The following is a 20,751-nucleotide window of genomic DNA, read 5'->3' as shown; positions in this document are numbered from 1 at the left end:
CGTTTAGGTTTACGAGGGGGGGCCGTAAAAATGCTACCACCACAACCTGCTCGGTGGGAAAGGGGTGACATCATAACTTAGAAACACACAACTTAGAAATACGTAACTTAGAAATACACAAGGTAGAATTATCTAAGTTATGCTTGTTCAAAATTATGACGATTCTGAGTTATGTGGTTTGGAGTTGTGTGTTTCTCAGTTACGTGTTTCAGACTTAACGATTGTTCTAAATTACGTCAGTTCTTAGTGGATTTTTTTTTCCTTCAGGAATACGTGTGTTCGTCGGTGCTGAGGCATTGTCCTAATTCCTTCCCGGGAAATCTCTGTGCTCTCTATACATTTAACATTTGACATCAGCTGGTTTTGGTTTGTTTTCTGTGTGTGCATATTATTCTTTCTATGTCCATTCTTTAGGTTTTATCTATGACACACAGTGCAAATTAGCAATGGCGTATTTAAAAAAAATGATTTAAATCAGATGCATTTGTTCTTGAACAATATTTAAAAAATACTAGTAAATATGGATTCAAACTATATAATTTTTCAGTAAGCGTAGAAAATAAGTCGTCTAAGGTTTTTACTATAGTTAATACTATATTTTTTCTCCTTTGGCTTTGTGAACTTTTGTTCGCACCATACGCCATAGTTGGCAGCATCGTGTTTACGCATTTCCGTTCCATATGCACGAAATTACTTTTTACAAAATTCTGTATACCGAGAGCTAACATGTTACACATAAAAAATATTTAAAGAATAAATAAAAATCGTTAGCATTTGAGGCCAAACCTTATTATTAGGGATAGGAAAAATTCGCGGGTTCATTTCGCGACAGGCTAAAATACAAATAGTTACACCTCAGTGCTGCCGCTGCTATTGGCTCACAACTCACCTGGATGACTCTGGGCCAATTAGAAACGCCCGACCAAAGCTTTTATCGAATCACAGGCTGCTACGTTGGGACGTCTCACAAGACGACAGCCAATGGGTTGGTGGCATTTGACCTAGTGTACGTAGAACTAATGGAGTTCATCCTGCGGGTCGTTGAACCCGCGAATTTTTCCTATCCCTATTTATTATTTAACGACATGGGAAGCAACGAATAATGAACCAGCGCGACGAAGATGCAGGAGATACGAACAGCGGTGGTCGCGAATCGTTGGCAATAATTCCGATTCGCCGCGCGCGTTGCATCGTGCTCGCAAGCTTATTCCCTCGCGGTGCAGTTGTCGCCACTTGGCTGGGAAGGTTGGCAGCGCTGATGGCAAAGGAGCCGAGGCCGGCGGTCAACCAGTCAAACGAGTTTCCCTTCCCCCCCCCCTTCTTCTTCCTTACTTCACACTTTCCCCTTCTCCCCTCGCCGACCAGTGCTATCCCGACACTATCGCTCGGGGCCCCTCGGTCTGGCTGCGAATGTAAATCAGGGAGTCTGGGAGAGAGGGTTGTGACATCACCGCGACTCCGTGTGAGGTCACCGAGTATTTTCAGACTTGTGTATGTTAGCGTTCGCCGCTGAACCGCGCGACCCACATTGATATTCGCGGGCGCGCCTACGCCCCCCCCCCCCCCACTTCTCCTCCCCCCCCCCCTCGGGGCCTATTGCACCATCGGCCCGTCGGAGATACCGGCCACTGGGCCGGTCAGAGCTATCTATGTTCGGCCGCGGACAACCGAGACGCGCGGACAAGTTGTACTCCGAACACGTTTAGGTACTTTTTTTTTAAATTTGTAACAGGAAGTAGGGAGCGATGGTGCTGCTATCTACGTTTCACGTGAACAAAAAAAAATTAAAATACAAAGGGAAGCGTTATAGTATTAACTGTTTAGTAAATTTTTAACTAGATGGGCAGTATTTTAATAAAATTCCTTGTTGAAAATTCCTTGTTTTTTCCAAGTTTTTTTTTCCCTCGCTTTTATCGGAGCCGTGTCGTAATAGTGTTACGAGTGGGGAAAACAGTTTCGTAAAGATAGCCCGATTAATTGAATACAGTTTTATTTTTTTTACTAATATTTACATTACTAATTAAATCACTGCACTTAATGTCTGTTCACAAATCAATAAGTATCTGCCAAGTACACAGTCCGCACTCCTCACTGGAGCCAGGCTCAACAGTGGTTCACCCCTTACCTCGCGCCTGTCCACACACACAGTCTCGCGCCACTCGGTCGCACTCTCACGGCCCCGTCGCTCCGCGTCTGCGCCGAACTCGCACTTCATTCAACTCGCCTGTTGGAACTCCCGCGGAGGCCGGCGTCGCCGCTTTTATACCCGTTTGACATCTTTCTGGAACTTACTGGAGTGGTTGTGACGAGTCGCGTCATCCCGGGCCGTCCCGACGCTCGAAACATCCAGAACAGCGGCGCTTATTCACGCCACTCCACGCGGTAGCCTCAGTTATGCCCACGGGATATCCAGGCCGCTGACAGCGCTGAAGCGGGGGCAGGGGGTGGCGAGGCCTGGCCGCCCTAATCCCCAAAGGTATGCGCGCGCGTGACGTCAGTAGCTGTGTAAGGCCGCCAGGCCGCTCAGGTACCTGGTGCACGTTGCGACCTTGTCTCCCTTGTTCGTGACACTAGTTTAAAATTCCATCTGTTAATCGAATTGTTCGATAGTCGACGTAGCCACTTTTAAGACTCCGGCAGCGAATTCTAGCTGTGGGTGCGGAAACTACGCTTGATTCACGTCCAGAAATGTAGTTGAAGAAAACACTTTTTGCATATATTTATCACTCTTGGAATTATTTTAAAGAGTTCTATGTTAAATTTCGTGTCTTGAGGTCCGAGTGTTACAGCAACATGCGAACACGTGAATTTGCTCGTTACTGAGATTAGATGTTAAATTTTACTGGCGATTACCTATTGAAAGACTCGCTCACTTGCTTATTTCTTTTTGTGACGTTTTCAATTGGGCCACAGAGTTGTTTTGACAAGCCTCGAGGAAAGTCCAAAATTTCGAGACTATGTTAAAATACCGTAGCATCTTTCCTGTTTAATGATTGGTCGAGTTTATTTCCAGTACATGTCTACCGTCATCACATTAAACACAGCCACTCAGTGCGGAAGCAAACGCGTCCTGAATTCCCGGACCAAACAAGGCAATAACTTCCCTTGCAGGCGGCCGTCAATATCAAGAAAGAAACCGCTGACGCTCGTACACCACGTACACGCGAATAATGCAGCACCTTCAAGTCTACCCTACAGGTATTTTAACTAGAGAAATGGTCGGATCTGTAGTCGTAACTTTTTTGATCTGCGACTCGCCCGAAGACTTTTCGCTATGAAAATTATACATGTTTACGATACGCATGACTTGAGATAATTGTGTTTCGCGAACAAGTATGCTGCTGGATAGACTCCCAGACACTGTATTAGTGTTTACCATTCAAAAATAAATAAAAAATTGCAAAAACTGGGAAAATTCGCCGATTTATGCCGCAATAGGTTCTGCATCTGCTGTTGGCTCACAGTTTACGTATAGGACTCTGGAAATTTTTTTTTTTACTCAACCTCTACCAAAAGTATGTCGATTCACAGTCTACCATTAGAAAGAATTCCCGATTGATCAGCCAATAATCAGATGATATTTACAAAGTGTTTTATACATTTTAGTAATTAAAGATGACACTAAAAACAATATAATAATATTAAATATAAATACAAAAAAAAAAACAAAGTATGACCTGGGGCGCATGAGAACGCATAGTTTCATAACCAGTCAGCTAAACATTAAAAAATGTAAAAATTTTTAAATTAAAAAAAAATGTAAGTGAATCAGTACTCACCAGTGATGTGTGAACATCTAACCTCGGTAACGAGCCAACTTTTGTGTTCCCACGTTCATGTTGCAAACAAACTTATAATACGAAACTCGGACATGAAATAAAAATCGGATTATAAGTGAATACATATTAGTAGTAATTTCGAACTTTGATAGCTCGACCATCTGTATTGGAAAACATATGACGAACATCGAGACCTTTACCAGACCGAGAATTAAACCAGGTCTATAAAAAAATAACACAAATATGTGGACTTGTAATTATTTTAATTGAAGGAATAACAGCATCACCTGCTGGAGGATACCGACATCTTTATTTTCAATACTTGATATCAGGAGTGCTAAACATATCGTCAGCTAGAAGGCACTGCCGCTATCTTATTTTCAGTAATCGATACAAGGAGCGTTAGTGTCACGAAGTATAGACGCCATATTCTAGATTGTGCTGCAGTCATATTCGTTTAATTTTTACCTGCTAGAGTGCCAATCACGAGACCAGCATGCCATCCGCCATCTTGTCGACTGTCTTGGCCGCCATTTTGAAATTCTGTAATTATTGACCTATAAATTCGGGAAAAATTACAAAATTACTTAAAAATTTTATTTATTATAATAATGATTAATTCGATTGATTCTCCCCGTATTGTCCCCGTATGCCCTTTTATATACTACTGTTGTCTTTTTTCCTGTGACGAAGTGAGCCTGTTCTAGTTGCGCGGAAGACCCGCTTGAGGCGTTAGCTGCTGCTGCGACAGTTGCTATCAGCTGACAGTTATCTTGCGAGGTCGCAGCGGGTTACGAAGAACTGTCCACGTACGAGCACACACTCACGAGTCACGACAGAGCGACAGCAGTATGTACACCACGTGCGACGCGCTATTATAAGCTATACTTTCTTTTGCTTTAACGCATTAAAATATTTTGAAACTAATAATGTACACAAAACATGTAAGTTTTTAACTGCAACTTTTTTTTACCAGAAAATAAATAACGTAGTATTCGTAATATTAAGGATTACCAACAGTTTTATTAAATATCGTCTACGCCACGTTTTTACTAACGGATTATTTCTTGTTATTACTTTTAAATTGTACAAAGTGTATTCCAGGATAGTTTCACTATGATATAGTTTCATTTGGCTCACCAGTAAGCTTATTATGTCCCCTGATGTTCACGGAAGTGAATGTATACGGGCGTGTGCTGCCACACACAGGTCCGCCATCTTGACGACTTCGGCTCGCGGGTATAGCAAAAACGCGCATGCGCATTGGACTTCAGTCTGTTGAATGTCCGTTACATTGTGCGCGGGAATTTCGTTACATGATGAAATATCACCCTCAACACGCCTAGAAAAGTATAACGTCGAAAAGGAAATAATACCTATATTTAAGTCACTGTTTGTATTTTCCTCGTGCCAGCTATGAAACTTGAAAACCTATCCTTCTATGGCATTACTAAAATATTAAACTGAAAATTTTTAAAACAAATGTTATAACACTAAGCAGCCACATGTTTGTACATTGGTTTTTGGTAAAAAAACGATGTCTGTCTGTAAAGATAGATCGTCGTATATTAAAAGGTAATAATGACTTTTGTCCCATGATATGATGGATTCATCGCTCGCCAGTCTATCCTGCGCCTATTGAAATACTACCAGCTCTGGACATCCAAAAATGTCTTTGCTTGACAGTAAACACTGTCAGAAGAGCGAAGAACAAAAAAGTGGTTGTCTGTAAAGTCGGTTTACGGACGATAGTTTAACGTGACGTCATAACAAAACATTGATGAAATGATTGCATACTTGTATGAATAAAATTTAATCATTTTTATTGAATTATCACAATTTTGTGTGGATCCAAAGGAGTGAAATTTAATCTACAATTTAATTGATAAATTTACTTTTATTAGCACTCATTAATTCAAATATGTTTATTACTTTAACGAAGAGATTATTTTAACTATAACTTTTATACATGTTTGCTATTTAACTTCTTCCAATCTGTGTTATTCTGTGAAGGATAGGACGATGATAGGAAAAGTAGGAAACGAATGGGAGTGTTTCAAGTTTAATGTGCCTCGAAAAAGTCAAATCGACGGTTGTTCCAATCGAGTGGAAGAGAGATTGATGCGGCGCAAGCGTACTATGAGCGTAACGGGACAAAGCGTAACGGGATAATGTGCGTAACGGGACAATGAGTCATCCTTTTTCGTGCGTGCAGCCGGCGTTCATCGATTTATTAGACGTTGTCACGTCAATAAACGTGCTAGCCTTTCAGTACTCGTCAGTGATGTGTATTATCTCACCTCGGTAACGAGCAAATTACTGTGTTCTCATGTTGCAGATACACTTATAATATGAATCTCGGACACGAAATTTAACGTAGTTTTTTTTTAAATAATGCCGAGCGTGAAAAATATTCGTGAATTGTGTTTTAAACTAGGTACATTTCTAGACGCGAATCACACGTAGTTTCGGCACCCGCCGCTAGAATTTTACTACCGGAGCAGCTTCGCTGACTATCGAATCATTCCATTTGCAGACCGAAATTTCAAATAATATAACGAAACGGCTCCGATTAAAGCGAAAAAGACTTGAAAAAAGCAACTAAACCCCGGTTTTTGGACCTAATTTTTGACAGAAAATTGTGATAAAATCCTGCCCATCTTGTTAAAATGCATTAAACAGTTAATACTATAAAAAGTTTCTCTTTGAAATTTATGAACGTTGTTCGTGCCATTCGCCACAGATGGCAGCATCGTGGTTGTTAACACATTTCCGTTCTTTGACTTCTGTCGCATTCACGAAATTTCTCTCATCAAATGCAGTATACAGAGAGTTAAGGTGTTATACATCAAAAGAAGTATCCCTCAACAGATGGCATACCATTTCTGTAGGGGCCCAAGTATGAAAGTGAGAGCTGTCGAATACCGCGATCGAATGATCTAATTAACTAGCCTCTTTAAATTGATCTTTAATGATGCCAGCCAAGGAAAATGCTGCCATGGTAAAACGCAATTATTTTTTTTATCAGAAGTTATCGTTGGCTTTTTTTTTTTTTTTTAGGTTATTTGGTTACGAATTGTTGCAGATGGATAAAATGTTACATTTGCCATTTTTATTCATGGCGACGTATTAAGTTATGTTTTACAATACCAGTCGTACGGCTAGGATGGAACGTATAACTTGCAGCATTTTAACTCGTAACATGTAACTTGTCCACGAATTAGAGCTACAAATGTTTACTCTAATATATTTATACGTCTATTACTGACATCGTATTTTCCAAGGCAATTAATGTAACATAAAATGGCTGTATATTAAAGATATAAGCATCCACAAATCGTGAACACATTTTCGTATACTTGTCTCATGTTACAGCAAAAATTAAACAGAAAAACTGATTAGTCTATTACAATAATGACAACAAAAAAATTTTTTCTTTCAAAAGCGCTTTTAATATATATTTCGTTGCTTTTTTCTTAGTAATTTATCCTTTCTTGACATGCTGGTAATTTTTTTATTTCGTAAGGTCTCTTTACCTCTACATCATAACTTTATAACCTACTTTCGCGCCAATATAGTAAATTTATCGGCGAGAATTTTGGAATCTGTGTTCACGCACAGTTTTTGGAACAGTCAGTATACATTGAAATTCCAGCTATCCTAGCCGACCATATTACGATAACCGGTCAGGCGACAAAGCCAGCCACCTAGACGTAACGGATACTTGAATACGTGAACGAGTTATGATTCTGAAGATGTCACGGATCCCGTTGTCGGTGGTCAGAAATAAAAGAACGAAACGAACTAATCTTTTGGACGAATGATTACATGGAACTGATTAAAGGCGTGTATTCACAGTGCGAGGCTGCTCGCTGCGAATGCCTCGCGCCATCTGCCTCAGGGTGAGGCATACGCTCTTCAGCTAGTTTGTAACCACGAACGCTCACTGCGAGCACGCGAACCACCCGCATTCGTAGTGAAGGCAGTATGCAACATGTCTCTTGGTTCTAGAAATGTGCAAGTTGCTGCCGCTGCTTATATTGTGATGGCGACGATTATTGGAAAAAAACAACGGAAAAAGCGACGTAAGCGTTGGTGGGTCAAAAAGTTGTATCAAACTCGGTTAGAATATGGGAACAGACTCCTAGAAGACGTGAGATTTGAAGAAGACGTGCCAAATTTCTTGCGAATGTCCAAGCAAGATTTTGACCATTTACTTACATTGATAGAGCCTGCCGTGAAAAAACGTGACACGTACATGCGACGTGCTATTACCACCAAGGAAAGATTAGCTCTTACTCTGAGATTCTTAGCTACTGGAGATTCATTTACAAGTTTGCAATACCTCTTTCGTATATCCAAACAACGAATATCTGTGATTGTTCCAGAAGTATGTGATGCACTGATTGAAGCCCTAAGGGACTACATAAAGGTAAGAAAACAATTTAGGTACTTCAAAAGATCAATATATTGTAATGTTTAACAATGTAGCTTGCATATTACAACATTTCATGTTATTATCTTTCGTCAGTCAGGTAGTGTAGTAAAGTGTCTTCTTGTTGAGGAGGCCTTGATTCAATTTCAAGTACAGCATCGGAAGGTGGAGGCGTAGGAGTTGGATGGTAGGTACTTCCAGACGAACGCTGTGTGGGCGTACTGAAAGAACTGTAGTACCCATAAGTATTAAGGACGTTGTGATTGGGGGTAAATTCTCCAATATCTACTCTGAACAACACATCTGATATTGCCCTCTTCACATGAGGTAAAGTGTTGGAGTCATATTTCCTCAGTTCACTTGCTACATGCATTCCAAAGGTTTCATAGTGGTCAGTAGGAGTAGCCGATGTCTTTTTCAAAATGGAGTATGCATCAAGTAGCATTTCATTTTGTGCGTTGTCAGCATCATTACGACGTTTTCTTTTCCTAGCTTGGGAAATGTTAGAAGTAGGCGCCGTCGCTGTACTCGTAGACGCCGCCGTTGCAGTTACAGACGCCATTGTTGTATTTGTAGACGCCGGTGGTTCATCTTCGACCGTTGCGGGTTCATCGACAATAGATTCATCATTGTATGATTCTTCTCGATTTTCCTCAGGACCCCTTTGCGTATTAGCCTGTAACCAAAAAAAAAAAATTGTAAATACAATGTTGGATAGGGTGCGGCAGAATGAACTCCCCGATTAGCAAAGCTAATAAGGAATAGTCTAATTAAAATAAAGTATAATTTTTTAAACTCAAGAGCACATAATATAATGCTTTTACATGTTTTGGTTCTATTCAAGTCATTATACTATTACATCTATGATTCTGCAATAATTTGCTTCCAAAACGTCTTTCTTCCCTGCTATTGTTAATGGTGAAAGCTGTGTACTGTTCCAAAGGGTCTCTTCTCCATATGGCCAAAACAAACATGGCTGTTGAAGAAATGTGGCTTTTTACATAAACAAAACGTCCTCTTTGTCATTACGGCTTCCATGTTGAATTGTTATGCTTTACGTATTAAGTGATTCAACGTGACCTTTGTCCTCTGTTTACAATGCCAAAATGTCTCTTATCCTCATTATATACTTTTACAAAACGTCTCTCGTCCTATTTACTTGTACAAAATGTCCTATGTCCAACCTATTTTTTCCTTTTACACTCACAGTTTTGAGCGTAATACATTATCACTGTAAATATAAACAGTATTACAACCTATGTCAATGTTGTTCATGATTTAAATGTTACCAGGATCTAAATTATTTTCTAATACGTTTTGTGTGATTATCCACAAGTTTTGCGACATGGACAAGGGACATATTGGAATTGGTCTACTCAAATACTACCCACTAGCAGGTATCCCTGTTCTTTTAAATTGATAATGTATTTTTTTTTTTTTTAGGTACCCTCTTCTAATGAAGAATGGTTAGCTGTAGCAAAGGAATTCGAAGAAAGGTGGAACTTCCCTCATGTTATAGGTGCAATGGATGGGAAACATGTCCAGCTTCAAGCACCATGGAACAGTGGAACTGAGTATTACAATTACAAGGGTTTCTTTAGTATTGTGCTCTTTGCATTAGTTGATGCCAACTACAATTTTTTGTATGTTGATGTTGGCTGCCCTGGTAGATTTTCAGATGGAGGCGTTTTCAAACATACCCAATTGTACAAAAAGTTAGAAAACAAGGAACTGAACATACCGAAACCAAAAGCAGTGCAAATACCTTATAGTATTAACGTTCCTTATTTCTTATTAGGTGATCAAGCATTTGAGTTAAATGAATATACTATGACACCATTTAAAGGTACTCCACCAGTTGGTTCTATTGAAAGAATTTTTAACTACCGCCTATCCAGAGGACGTAGGGTCGTAGAGAATGCTTTTGGAGTAGCTAGTTCTGCATTTCGGGTTTTGAGAAAACCAATACTACTACAACCCGAGAAGGCTAAGAAAGTAGTTTTAGTAATTGTATATTTACACAATTTTTTGCGAAAACGATCTATCACAAATCCTATCTACACACCGCCTGGTTTCTTAGACAGAGAAGAAAATGGTCAACTTATTCCGGGTACATGGAGAAACAACAATGAATACGGTGGCTTGATCCCAATTGGACAGACACCTCGAAGAGCAAGTCTAACATCCAAAAAAATCCGAACCCATCTGGCTGAGCACTTTGCCACTAATGGCTCAATTCCATGGCAAAATGACTATTAATGTTTCCCGGGAACATGGAAGACCAACAAGGAATCCGGTGGCTTGAAAAAATATGAACCATCTGTCTGAGGACTTTGCCACTAATGGCTCAATTCTATAGCAAAATAACTACCTATTAATGTGTGTTGTTACATCCTTATTTTGTAAGCTTCAACTACAGAAATGTTTTGTAAATGTACTTACATTCTCCATTGTATCGAATGTGTCATTTGGCGTGTCCTTATCAGAAAGAAAGTCAAACAATGTATATCCAAACCATTGTGACTTGTAAACATCTCCTTGGCCTGTAACATTAAAACCTCAATTACGTTCTTGCCAATTTAACTTCCAAAATACATTGTATTATACAGTACACTAAATGATAACAAAACATCTGATCCTGTCATTTGAGTTTTTAACCAATTCAACTCACATAGTAAAATTCCAAAATACATTGTATTATGTAGTAAAATAATGATTATAAACATACCAGATCCTGTAACTTGACTTTTCTTTTCCCTTGACCTTTCACGTCGGTAAGAGCCCAACAGAGACGTCATCTTCTTTTTCAGATCTTTTACAGAAACATTCATTGATAGCGATATTTCGCGCCACAAGTCTTCTCTCTTGTGTTTGTTATAGTATTCAGGGTGTTTCGAGTCCCACAGTAAACGTTTCGTTTCATAACATTTAACTAATTGTCCGATAATTTCATGATTATCCATGATGACAGTTTCGTTGTGGAGGCTTGTTGAGTTTGCAGTGCAGAATTGTGTCTTGTACGATGCGAGGCAGACAGCGCAGGTATTCACTTGACGCACAGCTCGGGGCGAGGCACCTTTGAGCACTGCTCTTCTACCGACAAGCACACGGCTCGCCTCGAATTGTGCGACGCGAACGCCGCGTAGCGAGCACACCCGGTATTCACAGTCCGAGGCAAAGCCGAGCCTTCGCCACGAGGCATTCGCAGCGAGCAGCCTCGCACTGTGAATACCGGGCTTAAAATGAATTGATCCTGTCACTATCACCGATACTCTTAGTAAAAAAAAAGAAAAGACAATCCATGAATAATAATTGTAACGTGAAACTTGTTGAGTCGCTAACCCCCCACTCCCACCCCTTTTCATGTTACCCTTTTTTCCTTGATTAGTTATCGCTTGATCTTGTCAACGCGCGGACGTTGCAATTACTCATCGCGTCATCGCTTTTGACTCCCGAAGTCATGAGTCATTTTACGAACGAAATCAGACCGGCCGGTTCAGATAGATTCCTCGTGTTCTCTCTTGCGTTTCATATTCTCCCGAACCTTGTTCAGCTTTCGAGTAATCGACCCTCAATGAATCGATTTATTACGTAGCGAATTGGCTTTGTCCGCTCAAAGATTCGCTCGTTTTGAACGAATCGTTCACAAACGACACAGAGGAGTGGTCGTCGCTGCGACTACAGCGGTCACATGAGTGGTGTCAGAGTGAGAAGGGGGGGAGAGAAGGAGAGAGAGAGAGAGAGAGAGAGAGAGAGAGAATGTTGGCCTTGGCGGACCAAGTGTGGGAAGAGCTCTTCATCCTCTCCAGATATTGCTCGTGACGGCACGGCGTGGGCGCTGTTCGTACCGCACGAAGGTGCGCGCATCCACGTACGCCACACGCTCGTGCAAAACTGCAACAAGCTCTGTAGCGACAAAACTTTTCAACACAATAGACAAAATTAGTGTTTTCCTGTATGACCGTTTAGGTGTATATAGTTACTATTACACCATACAAATTGATATAACTCTTACTTTTTTTTTTGACGTGACAACGTCTAATAAATAGATGAACGCCGGCTGCACGCACGAAAAAGTGTCCCGTAACGCACATTGTCCCGTTACGCTCATTGTACGCTTGCGCCGCATCTATCTCTCTTCCACTCGATTGGAACAACCATCGATTTGACTTTTTCGAGGCACATTAAACTTGAAACACTCCCATTCGTTTCCTACTTTTTCTATCATCGTCCTAACACAGATTGTAAGAAGTTAAATAGCAAACATGTATACAAGTTATAGTTAAAATAATATCTTCGTTAAAGTAATAAACATATATGAATTAATGAGTGCAAATAAAAGTAAATTTATCTATGAAATTGTAGATTTCATTTCACTCCTTCTTTGTATGCATACAAAATAGTGATAATTCAATAAAAATTATTCAATTTTATTCATAAAAGTATGCAATCATTTCAACAATGTTTTGTTATGACATTGTCACGTTAAACTATCGTCCGTAAACCGACTTTACAGACAACCAATTTCTTTTCTTTTGAACGAACGTTTTGCTCTAAAAAAATTATGATCACAAAATAACTTATTTCAGACTAAGTAACAATTTTACAACATATTAATAACTTTGAATATGAACTTAAAAGAATCGTCAAAAATGATAAATGAGGCTTAAAAAATTTATTCTACTGCAAAAATAAAATAAAATAAATTACGTGAAGGTTTAAATTCTTTAAAATGGAACGCAGAACTCGGATTTTAGGTTCTGACGTAGTTTACACGAAGATGCAGTCATCTGGAACTACCAAGGACCACTTGATGGCTTGAGGGGCATACTTCTTTGAAATGTCCGCAAGTTTAGTGCAATTTCTTACAGTTCTGTGCAGTTCTTATGCAGTACAGTACACTCACCAATTATTCAGTTCGCGAAATATTCCGTTCCACACACCCCCCCCCCCCCCCCCCACAAAGATCGTTCACCGCTTGTTAAGAACCCAGCCTACCCGGGCACACAAAAGGTGTGTAGAGATTAAGAAAAAAATACCACGTTATTTGAAAACTTCTAAATATATCAGAGTTCTGTCCGTTAACTAAAATCATTTTAAAATATTTTGAGGTCGCACTAGTAGTTCTGTTTCCGGATTTAGTTTACACATTGTTATTTTAAGAAGAGTGAAAATGGCTTACATGGTGGTTTCCCAAAATAATGTTTTCGCATATAACTTCTGGTACAGAATACTTAATGGACTTACATTACACCTTTATCTTCATTTCTCTGCCATGTAAATTTATGGTCACAACTCACATTTCATAGTTGTCCTGTGCACGACGAGAAAAATTGCGCGTTATGGTTCACAGCCTTGCACTTAGGGGCGATACCGCGCCAGAGGCACCGGCGAGCGTCGCACTTATCACCCAGCCTCAATAAGAGTACAGGCCCTGCCACATTCGCGCAGTCGCGTCTGGCTGAGCTGATGGAGCAGATGCGGGCATGACATTTGATTGGTCCACGTGACATACGTCATCGGGTGCTGATGGTCTCGTGGAGCGGATCTGCCTGACCAGAGCTGACGAATTTTGAACTTCCGTGGTCAGTCAGGTGCCATCATCATCAGCAGCGTGTAACGTCATGAACAATATTCGCCAGTGAGAAGTATGATGCGTGTAAACAATTTTTTTTTAAATTCGCACGAAAATAACTATTTCCAAACAAACGTTTTAATTTAATGTTTATAATTTCGTCTTGGGCACCATCTTGTTTAGTTGGTTTTCCATTAAACACCCAAAAAAAAAAAATGGTAAACGTGTGTAGGCAGGAAGATAATATAAATAATATTATAAAAAGTATAATAATATAATAAAAAGTATCGAAATTTCATTTATATTTTTATATTAATATATATTTTAACATTTTTACAATAATCTCTCTTTTGTGTAAAGTTCTTTGAGTAAAGCCAGGATAAAAAATATCTATAGCAATCTACCGTGCTGCCCTCTATGTGTGATCACGTGAACCAGGTGCATCGAACATATGAATGTGGCACGTTCATTCAGAGAGTGTATCAGACGGCATGTTCGGAGAATACGGTCGGACAGATCAGACGGACGCGACTATGTCCGTGGTTCGTCGACGCTATGAAGGCGGCCATTTTGAAGAAGGTTCGCCTCGCTCGTGTAAACCGAGTGGCGGAAGGTGGGAGCTGGAGGGACGCGCGTCGAGCGGTATTTTTAAACTTTTCCCGTGGCACCATTCCGCAAATTGCCATCCCCTCCCTCCCTGACTCACTCACTCTTTCCCACGAGGTGTTCTCTCTTGTTTCTCGCGAACCGCCTGCTTCTGCACGTGCGCCGAACAGACGTATCTCGGTCCAGCAGGCTCGCCCAGAAAGAGAGAGAGAGAGAGAGAGGCAAGCATGTGTGCACTGTGCCATTGTCCCCCCCCCCCCCCCCCAAATATGTCAATCTCTGGTTAAATTATTTAATTGATGAAGAGATGTCTTTAATATTTAAGTAAGGTGTAGTATACTGTTGTAACTTAAGTACTTAGTCATCTCCTTTAAATATTAATGTTTGACCGTTTTATGTATATTTCAATTAATTGCTCTTTTTAACTTTTTAAAAACTATTGAAAGGTTTATTGTTATAATTTATTTATTTGTCAATTGGTACCAATTTTTAAAATGTTTACATTATTCAAAATACCGCACGTCGATTTAAGACACTAGATGCACTCACTGCCTTGTGAGTGATAAACGTCCTCTTTAATTGAGTGAATTGTAGTCAAGTGTAAAAAAAAGAGTAAATGAATAAATGTATTATTATATTATAAATTTAAAAAAAAAATGATAGGGAAAGGAGAAATTCGCGTTTTCAACGACCTCGGGAAACTTCTAATTATTTATGGACGTCAGGAAACGCAAGAACAAAGCCAGAAGTTGAAAAGTTACCCGAAGCTTGCGTTGTGTTTGTGTCTGGCGTAGTTTATAAATGGGTATTTGAAAACCTCATTATTGAACTTATTGCGTTCTTGCGTTTCCCGCCTTAGGATAGACCTCATAGTCCCCTGTGCACTCAGACTTGTCCCTAGGGACATGTATTTGTTGTGAAAAAAAAAAAATAACATGTGAGCAAGTCTCTTTCAGTACTCTCCAGATATGTGTAACAACTAACATCGGTAATGAGAAAATTCATGTGTTCATGTGTTCATGTGTTCATGTGTTGCAAATACACTTATAATACGAAACTCGGACACGAAATTTAACTTAGAATTATTTAAAATATGACACAATACGCAAATAGTTTTTTCAATTACATTTCTGGACGCGAATTACGCATAGTTTCTGATTAAGATTTTTCAAATGTAAAACATGTCAGCTCAATGTATACGGCATTTGGCAGGAGTAATTTCGTGACTGGAATAGAAGTGGAATGGAGCGGAAATGTGTAACCTTGGTGCTGCCATCTGTGGCGAATAAATCTCACAAATACAAAGGAAAACTTTATAGTATTAAGTGTTTAATGAATTTTAACAAAATGGGGCAGTAATTTAATAAAATTCCTACTCGAAAATCAGTTACAAAGCCGGAGTTTGGTAATTTTTTTCAAGTATTTATGCTTTTGTCGGAGGTATTTCATTGTATAGTTTAAAATTCCGCTCTGCAAATCGAATGATTTTCACCACCACTATAATGATGCTAGCGTCTACAAGGGCTAATTTTGTGTTGTGGCCTAGCAAGGAAAGTATTGGGGAAACAATGCATGTGTTGTTAAAAAAAAGTACCCTTAATGCAGAGTAATAATTTATTGAACAGAAATTAAGTTGAACAGGCACCTAATATTGATAAATTAGTGTATACTCTAATTAAAAGGGTACTTATATATTATAATTCATAATAGGCATTTCCCCAAGAGAAATGTTATCATTAAGATCTAAATGCTACGGTGGTAGTTCAAGTAACACATTGATTACAAATGATCGTAGACTATTAAATATATAAGAGGATGGCGATGAGGTCACGTCTGCCAAAAGGTTTTGCAGAAAATAAAATGAGCCTCTCGAACAAAGGGGTCATTGTAACTACACCATCATATCTTCATGATGGAAAATTAACAGCTGGAGAAGTGGAAACTACTAACAGTATTGCCGGTGTTCTAATTCAGTTCTGGTGGTGCGTTAAACGAATTCAAATCTTTAACGTTTTACAATAACTATCAACTGAACTGCTCCCATACCTATGTTGACGATCTTGTTCATGTGTGTTGTGTTTTGCCAAATTTGCAGTCTAATACTATTTTTAAAAAATGGTTGTGTTAGAAGTTAAATTGCTTGGCGTGATAAAAAAAAAAATTAAAATTTAAAAAATTGGTTGTCTGTAAAGTCGGTTTACGGACGATAGTTTAACGTGAAAACTTCATAACAAAGCATTGATGAAATGATTGCATACTTTTATGAATAAAATTGATCATCTTTTTTATTGATTTATCACTATTTTGTATGGATACAAAGAAGGAGTGAAATGAAATCTACAATTTAATTGATAAATTTACTTTTATTTGCACTCATTTATTCAAATAGATATGTTTATTACTTTAACGAAGAGATTATTTTAACTGTAACTTATATACATGTTTGCTATTTAACTTCTTCCAATCTGTGTTATTCTGTTTAGGATAGGACGATGATAGGAAAAGTAGGAAACGAATGGGAGTGTGTCAAGTTTAATGTGCCTCGAAAAAGTCAAATCGATGGTTGTTCCAATCTAGTTGAAGAGAGATAGATGCGGCGCAAGCATACAATGAGCGTAACGGGACACCTTTTCGTGCGTGCAGCCGGCGTTCATCGATTTATTAGACGTTGTCACGTCAAAAAATTTAAAATTTAAAAATTGATTTTGTATGCAAATAATTAATAGAAATAAAATAATAAAAAATGCCTAGATTTATATTATAAATACGGTTGGTAAAGTATAAAATCAATCAAGTTTATTTTAACAAAACAGTTTATTTATTTTTTATCCTGGAAGGGAAGGGTTCGACCTCCTCTTGACTACGTCCCTGCTCGCTCAGCTTGAAGGCGCGGTCTATGTATTCAGTGTGATGTTTGATGGGCCCGCGCGCGTTTCTCTCACCGCGAGATCACACACTGTTAAAAATTTTCTCCTTTGGTTTACGCAGAACGCTGGCTACAAATCACCCAGGGATCTTCGTAAATCTACGGCTGTCTTCGTACATTTCCGGGCACTGAGTTCACTTACTTTCAACATGATCATCACTGGGCGAACAAGATCCAGAGTTGCATGGAAAATATAAAATGCCAAATTCAATCTTGGCTCACAGACCTCCGTAGTGTGCTGTGGCTGGCTGAGCGATCGGCCAAATCAGTCTCCCGCGAGTTGAAACTTAAATTATAGACATTAACGAATAATTTGCTTATTCAAAATGGTCCGAAGCACGCAGGTGTAGGTTCGGCTCCCGGGAGTTCACTGCCTGTTGTGTTAGGGCTGACTCCCTATGTCCGATGGGCATGGCCCGCCTGGCAGGCTTCACCTCCAGTGCCGGTTGTGTTTCTGAAAGACATGGGATTTTGAATTACAAGCTTGCAACAATGCCAGAATGCGAATAGGTCTTGACTTAATTCACCTGTAACTTTATACACCGACAGTTCCTCTATATTGAACTAGTAGTATAGTAGTAGATATTAGAGATTTGTAAATTAGTAATAAGTCCTAGATACTAAGTAATAGTCATCAAAAATATATATTTCTAAAATAATAATAAAAAATTAAAAAAAAAAAATAAATAAAAAAAAATAAATAAATAAATATTTTTAGTTCTTATTTTAGTTTTATCTTAAGCACTGCACGTCCATCCCTGAGTTGGGTGTTTGCATATTTCGTAACGAAATGCCTAGTTTGTAAGTCATTTATCTTTTTTCTGTTTTAGTTTCTTAGTTTTTTAGGTGCTGACTGGCGGCGGAGTGAGTGGTCAGTGCAACCACTCACCACCAGGGGCGCTTGCGTCCCTGGTCACTAAATCCAGTCCTGGATAAAAAGCAAGCGGACCACGAGTCCAAGTGCCCAACCCCCGCATGGTAGACTCTTTTCTACTCTGTCCAACACTTCATCCAGACCATCCTCTGTCTCCTGTAAACTCCTACACGTAATGCATGCCAATTTGCATCCCGCATGAATGTGCCCAGGGTTTTCCCTGTGTCTATGCAGGTTTTACCTGGGCCCAACCTATCTCTAGTTATAGTCTAGATTTAAGAGTGAGGGGAGTTAGTCATGGCGCCAATCGCTGCCATGGCTGGCCAATCCCCTCCTAGCACATGATGCATGCGACCCTCTCCTTGCATGGCTAATCCCAGCATGACTAGGCGTATAGGCTTCGGCCTGAGACGCACCTAGGTCCCTCCCTAACCCGGACCCCTCCAAAATACACTTAGTTTTAGTTAGGTTAGGAAAAAAAAAAAAAAAAAAAAAAAATCTTTCAACATGACTTACAAACTAGGCATTTCGTTAGTTTCTTAGTTTTTTTAGGTGCTGACTGGCGGCGGAGTGAGTGGTCAGTGCAACCACTCACCACCAGGGGCGCTTGCGTCCCTGGTCACTAAATCCAGTCCTGGATAAAAAGCAAAGCGGACTACTAGTCCAAGTGCCCAACCCCCGCATGGTAGACTCTTTTCTACTCTGTCCAACACTTCATCCAGACCATCCTCTGTCTCCTGTAAACTCCTACACGTAATGCATGCCAATTTGCATCCCGCATGAATGTGCCCAGGGTTTTCCCTGTGTCTATGCAGGTTTTACCTGGGCCCAACCTATCTCTGGTTATAGTCTAGATTTAAGAGTGAGGGGAGTTAGTCATGGCGCCAATCGCTGCCATGGCTGGCCAATCCCCTCCTAGCACATGATGCATGCGACCCTCTCCTTGCATGGCTAATCCCAGCATGACTAGGCGTATAGGCTTCGGCCTGAGACGCACCTAGGTCCCTCCCTAACCCGGACCCCTCCAAAATACATTTAGTTTTAGTTAGGTAAGGAAAAAAAAAAAATCAATCTTTCAACATGATCCCAAAAGAATGTTCTTGGTATGTTAACAAAACATTCCATAACTGATTAAGTCTACGGCAAAAAAAAAAAAAAAAACGTTGTGCTTGGAGTCCACTCGCGGCGCAAGTGAAACTTCTTGCTTATTAGGAATAAATAGAGATAAATTATCTATATCATACTATTTGCATAAAAAGGAATGATACTTATAAAGTTAATTGCACAAATAAATAACTATTTTCCACACGAATAAATGTATCGTGGGTACTTTAAATAAAATAAAAGAAATATGGTAGCGTCAATCTTTTGGCCGTTACTAAAACTGAGGAGCAGATAGACAGACACAAGCAGCGTTACGAGGATTCCGTATCATCACTGCTGCATCATGTCTTCCTCTCCCCTTCCGGCCGTTACAACTAGCACGTAGCATGCTACGTACCTATCCCTCCCCTTCCTCCTAACACGTCATTCCTTTCGTTGGAGTGGCGTCCACCTCCACCGGTTCCCCCCTCCACGTACCTAACCAGTCCCCTCATATGCGATCGGAATTTTCGTAACGCTCGAAAACTGTAGCCCCGTCAGCAAAGATTTCGCTTAAAAAAAAACACACACGTTTTGTCCACGTGCATGTTTACCTTTGTCTAGAACAGAATATACAAACGGAAATTTAAAAAAAAAAAAAAACAAGTACGGCGTAGTTTCTACGAAGCAGGGCCACAAACGGAGGGCCCCCTCAAACGGAGGGCCCCCCACAATAGAGACTTCGGAAAAAAAATCTTTCAAATTCCGACAAGTAAACACTAGTAAACATATTTTCCTTTGATATTCTTTTTTAGCTGTTTTACCTTTACCTACAGTACTTTGTACGTACATGATTATATTATTGTTAAATATTCACAGAAATATTCATTAACACTAAAATTTAATTTCATATAATTCTTGTCTCCGAAAATATTTATGTATGTTTTTTTTAAATACTAAGAGAATCTACTTCATTTCACAATATATTATTTATTGGAAAACTCGACTGAAAAAAAATTGTTAATTTTATTTGTAAAATAATTTGGGGCCAGGCGGCCTCCGCTCCTCTGTTGCCCCGAGGCCTCCAGACCTCTAAATCCGGCCCTGCTACGAAGATTCGGTTAACTCGAAATCACGACGGACTCTTCGTTCGTCTTCTGGGTTGAACTGTTTCCTTGGGAAGTTGCGTGACGGCGTGCTGCCGCTCCCGTGGCGCGGGGGTCGCTGACCCCGTGACCTCTGCGCCGCCTCGGCCAACCCTCGGCCCGCAGGAACTCGCCTTCCTTCTCTCGCCCTGGCTCTGCGGCGTCCGTCCTGCCGAGCCTGGCTCTGCGGCGTCCGTCCTGCCGAGCCTGGCTCTGCGGCGTCCGTCCTGCCGAGCCTGGCTCTGCGGCGTCCGTCCTGCCGAGCCTGGCTCTGCGGCGTCCGTCCTGCCGAGCCAGGCTCTGCGGCGTCCGTCCTGCCGAGCCTGGC

General features: G+C 40.1%; 2 protein-coding genes across 2 annotated transcripts in view; one reads left to right on the top strand and one right to left on the bottom strand.

The window, feature by feature from the left end:
• Positions 1-20,751, top strand: part of LOC134531882 (uncharacterized) — a 121,167-nt gene that overhangs the window by 69,280 nt on the left and 31,136 nt on the right. The window lies entirely within an intron of this gene.
• Positions 7,702-11,443, bottom strand: LOC134531878 (uncharacterized). Its single transcript, XM_063367887.1, has 3 exons — positions 10,943-11,443; positions 10,657-10,757; positions 7,702-8,890 (listed from the first exon to the last, which is right to left on the bottom strand). Exons 1-3 carry the CDS (start codon positions 11,175-11,177, stop codon positions 8,297-8,299), a joined length of 930 nt encoding a protein of 309 aa, XP_063223957.1. The 5' UTR covers positions 11,178-11,443; the 3' UTR covers positions 7,702-8,296.

Source organism: Bacillus rossius, chromosome 5 (genome assembly GCF_032445375.1).
Source record: "Bacillus rossius redtenbacheri isolate Brsri chromosome 5, Brsri_v3, whole genome shotgun sequence".
In the NCBI taxonomy this organism is placed as follows: Eukaryota; Metazoa; Arthropoda; class Insecta; order Phasmatodea; family Bacillidae; genus Bacillus; species Bacillus rossius.
The sequence above is the reverse complement of the archived record's forward strand: the minus strand, read 5'-3'. Positions and strand labels throughout refer to the sequence as shown.

Excerpts from the sequence above, each read along its gene's own strand:
- LOC134531878 (XM_063367887.1), bottom strand. The coding sequence starts at position 11,177 with ATGGATAATCATGAAATTATCGGACAATTAGTTAAATGTTATGAAACG. Across the intron at positions 10,758-10,942 it reads AAGTCAAGTTACAGGATCTG|GCCAAGGAGATGTTTACAAG; the intron begins GTATGTTTATAA and ends TTAATGTTACAG. Across the intron at positions 8,891-10,656 it reads CATTCGATACAATGGAGAAT|GCTAATACGCAAAGGGGTCC; the intron begins GTAAGTACATTT and ends TTTTGGTTACAG.